Genomic DNA, 7,664 nt, shown 5'->3' with positions numbered 1-7,664 from the left:
CACACTGAGGTTCAGACACAATATATGCCCTAATCTCACCTGGGCCATGGACTGAAGGTCATTCTACTGCCCGTTATTCTCTATCACGACAATCTGTTCCTTGGTGCCACAGATGGATCCCCCCCACATACTCTGCTGCCTCCTCTGATAAGGCCAGACTCTCCTCATTGTCTGATAACATAAATATGACACACCAACACACCATCTGAAGATCCCTGTCTGCACCAGCCAGCCTAATTATATAATTATCCCTTGTCTGATTGTGCCTGTGCAGCTGAGACGAGGGAGGGCCTTTGTGTGGCTGGTGGAATGCGGTGTGCTTGGCATTTTTCAGCAAAAGGGCAGTTTTCTGGAGGCCACTGCCAAAGGAGAGGAGAGGAGGGTGAGATCACGGCTGCTGGTGCCCACTCTTCTTTTTCTCTCTCTTCTGTCTCTATCACTCAGTCCATTTTTCGGGGACTCTCTCGCCTGTCTCTAGGATCTAGCTTTCTCACTTCTGGACAATCCCATCGCTATCCCTCCACCACTCACCAACCATTCTCCCCAACACTTAACTGCCATGCTCTCCAAGTCTTCAAGTGTTGCAGATCCAGTTGTCTTAAAGATAAAGTGGCCCTTCGATGCGGAATGCACAGGATTTGGTTCTCCAATGATAAGAGCTGACAAGTTACAATGTTACAGAGAAGCCCAGCGGTTGAAGGCGACCACTCTGATGTCTGATAGTGGAGGCGACCGCTCCGGTGCATTATAGGAAAGCATTGCTATTGTTTCTGCTCAAGAACTGTTGAGGGGATAAGACAGACGAGAGCACAAGCAGGTGTTAGGACAGATTACAGTATAGGCCTAGGAAGCATGTCTGCTATCACCTTGTTCTTGAATCAAAGTCAAAAGCAACAAGGCAGGTGTCACATAAACCATGTTCTCTTACACCACAATAGAGGATCCAGACCTTTTTTCTGACATTTACATCATGGGCCTCCCAGTCTTTGCACGTCGCTCCTGGTGATTTTATGAGTTTTATTACTTTATCAGAAGCCTTTTATACTCACTAATGAAAACAGCAGGGTTAAGGGTATTTTGGCGCCAAAGCTCTCCCTCTGAATTCCTCTGTATGAGCTGCTGTATAATTCAAAACATTTTGTCATTTCAGCACTGCTGGCCAAGACGGACTGCACTTTGAAAATGATTTAAAATATTCACACCATTTGAGGTGAAGTTATGCGTCTGATCCCTCAGCTGGCTAAAACACTTGTTTGCAAGGTAGAACAAACCAAGTTCTCTGGTTTTGGGACAATCAAAATGTAGTCCACTTTGTCAAGTCAGAGCAACCTGAAGTTTATGTTGCCAGTCAGATGCAGTAAACAAGTTTATCGGAGACCAGAGGCAGCACTGCTGAACCACAAGTATGGGTAAAATCTGCATGCCGTCTGCAGCAGAAACACTGGTAACTAACAGCACTTGAGAAATTCCCATAGAATTCTGAGCTGTCCATCTGATCCCTGTGCCCGCTCATCAAAGCCCCCATCTGGTGATCACACAGCATGGAGTATGTGAAAGAATGCTGCCGGGACATAGCAGGACACATGGGGCTCAGTATTCCCATCTAAAGCTTCCCTACATGCCCCCGGTGATTTTTTTACTGGCATCAATGAAAAATACAAACAAAAGTGAAAATTTGATCACAAAGTGCGACCAAAGACAGTGCCAACAGACCCCAAGACAATATGTTTAAATAAACAGAGAACTTGGATGAGACAAAGAGTTTGAGTACTAGAGCCAAGAGTAGGACCTCTCCCACCATCAACAGTGCTATGTGAGCTCCATTGTTTTGTCCATCTCAAATAGCCCTGACAAATTGTGCTGAATGTAGAACCTCTGTCTAAACCAGAGGCATCCTCCAAAAACATGCTGGCACAGCGCCAGAGCTGCATTTTCCCATCGGTAAAATTATCATCAGCCAGCATCGCTCCACAGCACCAATGCTGGCCAGGGCTGTTTCAGAAGGGTATCTTAAGCGTGCAGGTAAGATTTTATAAGAAGGGAAGTATCTGTAGTGATGTAGAGAGCTGATCCAAAGATTACATTTTCAGCTGACATGGAATAACATGATTTTGGAATGGTTTTGCAAAGTGCTTCAAAATAAAAGTACTTAACATGTATCTAAAAGTGGGTAACAATTCTCATTATGCATTATGTAATAAGAAAGCTTTTTTCTTTCTCTTGCTAACCCAACCTTTCCGTCACACCTCCATCCTCCTTTTCTGCTCCCCTTCCTCTGTTGTATTACCCAGCTGACAGGTGGAGAGTGAGGCTGAAAAAGACCAGACTTTTCCTGGTATTTAGAGTCTAGGCACTAATCATGAAATCGTTTTGGAAACAAAAAATATAATGCAGAGTATGAAATCCCATGCTGAGAAAGCATTAAGGGGATTTTATTTGGGAAAAATATCAGAAGAGATAACAAAACGTGCATAAATGACTTTTATACGTGATTGGAGATGGAATATAATCGTCTAGTTAATTTAGCATTCCATTTAAAGGGCAATATTTGAATAAAGTTCAAACTGTGCAGAGTGAATGAAAGCTGAATGGTGCCACCATGTGTTGGAATGTAATTACTGCGGTTTGGGCCAAGTAAAGTTTTAGAAGCTCAGAATTGAAAGTTTCTTGCAACAGCTAAATGATTAGTTGATTAATTGATAAGTTAACTGATAGAAAAATATTTGAAAACTATTTTGATAATTTATTAATCCTTTAAGGTATTTTCAAGCAACAATGCCAAAACTTCTCTAGTTCCAGCTTTTCAATTGCAAGGATTTTCTGCTATTTTTTTCTAATATGTATTGGGATGAAGCATAACAAGCCGATTCAATTACATCACCTTGGTCTTTTGAATAATATGGTGGGTATTTTTTTAAATAATTTTTTGAAGGGTTCAATACAGTTTTATTAAAGAGATTCAAATATGCTGCTATCAAACAAATATGTTATTGAATCTTTTAAAATGGCAAATACAAAAATATAATAAATAGCAATATCAGAAACTCCCCATTGAGTGGCTGAAAGAAACTAAAGCAGTAATACTGTACACAGTAATAGAATATGTACATTATGAATCTAGTGCCCAGGCATTATACCCACATTTAAGTCAATATGGCAACTGTAGGTACAGAGGAAGTTGTTTTTGAACAACATTCACTTGTATGCAGTTGTGTGTGTGTTCAGCTGAGTGCATTTGCAGCATAACCATTCATTTCTGTTGAGGCAGGGCTGCAGTCATTCCTCAAAGCTTGTGTCTGGACAGTGAGGTGGTGGCAGTCGATGTGTCTGAACTCAGCTGCAAAAAGGCCAAACAGGCAGAAGAACAACATGACCAAGGCCCATTCACACACGGCAGCCCCAGAGGGATAGCCTCTATTGTGGAGAACGGACACTGTAGGAGGGGAAAGCGGTCAAGGAGCACAACACATAAGAAATGCACATCATAGTAATTCAAAATGTTGTAAAAATGTGAGTTTGCTTTGCACTTTCTTTGACACCTTTCCTTAGTCGTACTTGGGTGCATGTTACTTTTGTATGATGTAGTCCAATGTTTGCGTTCTTAGTGCCTTCCTCTTGCACCTCTCTATCTGTAGTTTTCTGTTCCATTTTGAGGTTGTATGGTAGCAAACAATGTGGGGGATCTTTCAAAATAAATACTGAGTCTAAGAGTAATACACATGTTCTTAAAATAAATTCTAGTGCAATCAAAAACCAGTTTGAATATCTGTCCAATATACTGTAACTGTCTGCAATTCTCAAAGCAAAAACAAAAAATTGATAATTGATGAAGATCCAGTGAGTTTATCTCTCAACAAATGTGAATACTGTAATTACGTAATGCATACAGATAGGAAGGATACTAACGATGACCAGGATGGTACAGAGGATGCAGCAGGTTGCCCTGGCTGACGCCACCCAGCATCGGTCCTGAGAAGGCAGAGCCTGAAAGTTTAGAAACAGCTGTACCCAGAAGTAGGCGAGGCCAAGGAAGAAAGCCAGGAATGCTCCCAAAAGGTGAATTTCCATTAAAACTGACTGCTAAGTGGTGAAGGCAGAAGAAGTGGAGATGTTAGTGAGCACAGATTAAACATTATGAGTTAAAGAAAAAAAGGTAAACAAAAGTTCTTTGTTATTTTATTATTTATTTGCCTATTTTTTTAAGGTGTTACCTGGAAATTGCCAATGACAGAGATCCCCACAGAGGAGATGAATCCCAAAACAATGCTGGCAGTGTTAGCCCTGCCATGGTTACCATAGTCCTTAACCTGCTGAAAACGGATCACCACAATCCACAGGGCTGAGAAAGAAAGACAGAGAGAGAGAGGAGGGCAGAGGAAATGGCAAAGATGGTTACAAAAAAGTCACGAGATTTATGATTAAAGTCAAACTTAAAGAGAGACAATGTCACTTTAAAATTCTACAACCCTTGATCTACATTATATAATAATAGTAGATAATATGAGATCAAAGTTGAGTAAGTCAGTCTGCAAGAACCAACATCCAACTTATCTGAGGACAGAAACTGTCAGATCAACACCTAAAAAATTTAGGACTACTGCATACACAATTTCCTGTAAAAGCAAATCCTCAATCTGTCCATATTATGAGAGAGGAAAGAAACCAATATCAATAACAAATAACATTTAAAAAATAACAAACAGGCAAATGCCCCAAGACTTAAATAGGTCTTGACTACTATAGCCAGGAATAATACATACAGTATGTAGGCACCTAGGAACATTAGTAAATAAGGACTCCCCCTAGTCTGTTAAGACTGGCATAAATATATGTCATTACCTAAAACAGAGCAGATGTTGCAGACCTGGGAGAAAAGACAGCTCTGAGGGTTGTATGTGCCACACTTGCTGATAAGAGAGTGAGAAAATAGAATCAATATCATTCAGCATTAATTTCTTTAATTACTGTACTGGCTTGGCATTTCGCTATACGTATTAAGGAGAGCAAACAGGAACTTGAAGTTCACTTGAGGTGGTTAAACTCTCTACAGCAGGTTGTCCGTTTCAGTTGAACTACGTTATTTATTCCAAATCATCTCTCAGGACACGCAGGATTTATACTAACCTGATGTAAGGGACTCCCTCTGTGAGGTTGACTGATCCATTTGTTACAGCTACAGCAAAGCTAATGGGAAGACAAAGATTGTATTATGAATGAACGGATAGGCCCAGTTGAGAGCAATGTTTCTTCAAAGTCCCTATGCTTATGATAATATGGTGATTCTGGGCTAAAATTTCAAGTATTATTATATTTCTAAATCTGACTGCAAAGTATAATTCGATTAAGTCCTAACACACGGCAAGCAGTGCCGTCTGTGGTGTGATGAAGTTGATCAAACCTTGTAAAGTGAATGGATGTAGTTCCTTCAAAAAAAACTGTTTTTTCTCTTAAATCTGCGACTTTAATCTCAGAGATTTCCTGAGTTTTTTCTTGCAAATGTATGGCTTTATAAACTCAGGGAATATTTGAGTTTTTTCTCTGAAATTTGTGATTTTTTTCTCTCATGAATTTACAATTTTAATCTCAGAAATTCTGAGGTTTTTTTTCATGGAATATTACCCACCTCCTTTGGCTGCGTTTTCTTTTTTTTTTTCTCTCTCTTACCTACTGGCCCTGATAGCCGTCACAGGAAACATTTGCGACTTTGTATTATTAATTATCAGAGCAGACTTTTAAGCAGAGGAGAAGCAAACACCTCTTCTTTAAACAATCAGCTCATCAGATACTAGACTCAGGAGCATGAGGTTTGTTATGTAATATAATATAAATTGCATGTCTTTATACAACTGTATGTTTTGTACATCTGTATTGTGTTCTACCTTAAATATGTTATTGAATCTGTTGTAGTTATTATTATCATTTTGTCTTATTGTCATTGTTCTTAGTTTTGATAGTGAGTAGGCCTATGAATCCAATTTCAACAAGACAGGAAAAATGGGGAAAACGAGGTAACAGTGCAGATATTTTAATGAAATTAGTTACGAATCATTTGTTTAAAAATTATATTATATAGTATACTTTTACCAAAATTTTGTATGGTAAATTACATCAATATTTTTAAATACAGTGCACTATTGGAGATTTAAAAAAAAATTGAACTAAGCCTGGGAAGGGCGTCTAGGTATAAGTGTTTTTGTTTGTAGTTTTAAATGCTGTACACTTTTAAATTGATGATAAACTACTGAAGAACAGTAATGTAGTTTGGGGGTCCAGTATAAGATCCATCTGACAGTCACAACTGATCTGTGAAGAACATAAACAAGCTTGCATGTCCTGTCTATCATCAGATTATATAAAAATAAAGGGATACATAGATACACTCACAAACAAACTGTTGTGGTTTACTGGACAACATACAGTATATGTAACACGAGTGGCAAGAAGCTATCCCCCCTTTCAGGTATGTGCCCACAATGAAAATCATATTTTATATGAGAGTATATTATAAAAATGTTGTTTTAACCTATTGAAAGCACTGCACACAGTTTGGCTCCTTTTCAGGACGTAGCTATAATAAAAGGATTTGTGTGTTTCATCTCTACGTCCCTCCTAAAACAAATCTTCCAAGTCCCTTATTCCTTGTACCTTTTCCCTTCTACCTACAAAAAGATACCCAGTAAGTATTTCCCGGATACCCCACATACTGTACACAAAATATTTACATTGTAATTTGTAGGCTTTAATCTAAAGCATTATAGGATTAAAAAGGTGGAAGGCGGGCAGAAGTTCACCTGCATGGTGTCCTTCCAGCGCTTTTTGGTAGTTTTAGGACCTAGAACGCAGCTACAGAACCTTGTTACACATTTCAGTTAGAAATTAAGAAAGCAGTATTTTATTAAGAAATACTTTAAATGATCAGTCGTGTATCCATAATGCACTGATCCATAATGCCTGTTGAGCTACAAGTATAGTAAATGCTGTTGAGTCTGTTGTGGACATATTCCTGCTTGCTACACTAAGTAACACTCAGACCAGGAGAGTTAAATAAAGAATATTTCATGTTGAACATTTCATATTTCAGAAAGAAAATGTTAATATAGGAGGGGGCGAAATACTCACACAGTCCAAATGCCCACAGTGCCAAAGACAGCCAGGCAGATGGGGAGCAATGCCCACTGCCACATGTTGCAGAACGGCTGCTGCTTTGGTTCATATGAAGAGAAACGTTCAAAATGAAAGGCCACTTCTCCCTCACAAAACAAAAAATAAGTCAGGTAAAAATGCAATATTAACATATGAACTACTCACTCTGTGCTGAGGTATGGCTTGTTGCTGGTTGAGATACAGCTCTCTATTAGAACTTCATGAAAAGTAACTCCTTCTGTTCTCACCATTACCATAATGACACTAGCACATGATGTGAGCTGGGACACTACTGCACTTTTTCCTGACGTTGCACACATGGAGTGATAAGTCAACTTTGCTTCAGAAGTATAGAATAAAAATGATCACAAAGGTTGTGCCTAGTATCTGGTATCAAAGGTCAGTATTTACTGAGTGTGGAGGGTTGTAGACGGAGGTGATGAGAAATACACAGGTGGGGCACTACCCTGTAAAATACGGTAATGTGACTGTTCTATTTAAAGGGGCTGGGATAGACTTTG

The 7,664-nt window shown here is 39.1% G+C and overlaps 1 protein-coding gene across 4 annotated transcripts; it reads right to left on the bottom strand.

Annotated features, from left to right (window-relative positions):
* Positions 1-2,874: 2,874 nt before the first annotated feature.
* tmem150b (transmembrane protein 150B) lies at positions 2,875-7,552 on the bottom strand. Of its 4 annotated transcripts, none has more exons than XM_040120836.1 (7): positions 7,309-7,552; positions 7,120-7,202; positions 5,125-5,184; positions 4,840-4,907; positions 4,212-4,339; positions 3,903-4,080; positions 2,875-3,433 (listed from the first exon to the last, which is right to left on the bottom strand). In XM_040120836.1, the coding sequence occupies exons 2-7, from the start codon at positions 7,182-7,184 to the stop codon at positions 3,222-3,224; spliced, it is 711 nt and encodes a 236-aa protein (XP_039976770.1). In that variant the 5' UTR covers positions 7,185-7,202; positions 7,309-7,552; the 3' UTR covers positions 2,875-3,221. The 4 variants fall into 4 exon arrangements, with proteins under 4 accessions (XP_039976770.1, XP_039976766.1, XP_039976757.1 ...); XM_040120832.1 differs by having other exon boundaries at positions 7,120-7,199; XM_040120823.1 differs by having other exon boundaries at positions 7,120-7,552.
* Positions 7,553-7,664: the final 112 nt, after the last annotated feature.

The sequence above is a fragment of the Xiphias gladius genome, chromosome 3 (genome assembly GCF_016859285.1).
Source record: "Xiphias gladius isolate SHS-SW01 ecotype Sanya breed wild chromosome 3, ASM1685928v1, whole genome shotgun sequence".
In the NCBI taxonomy this organism is placed as follows: domain Eukaryota; kingdom Metazoa; phylum Chordata; class Actinopteri; order Istiophoriformes; family Xiphiidae; genus Xiphias; species Xiphias gladius.
Note: the sequence above shows the minus strand (reverse complement) of the source record. Positions and strands in the feature narration are given on the sequence as shown.

Coding starts and splice junctions, on each gene's coding strand:
- tmem150b (XM_040120823.1), bottom strand. CDS start 7,295: ATGTTAATATTGCATTTTTACCTGACTTATTTTTTGTTTTGTGAGGGA. Junction 4,340..4,839: donor CAACATCTGCTCTGTTTTAG/GTAATGACATAT, acceptor TTTCTTTCTCAG/CCCTGTGGATTGTGGTGATC. Junction 4,081..4,211: donor CTGTCATTGGCAATTTCCAG/GTAACACCTTAA, acceptor TTCACCACTTAG/CAGTCAGTTTTAATGGAAAT.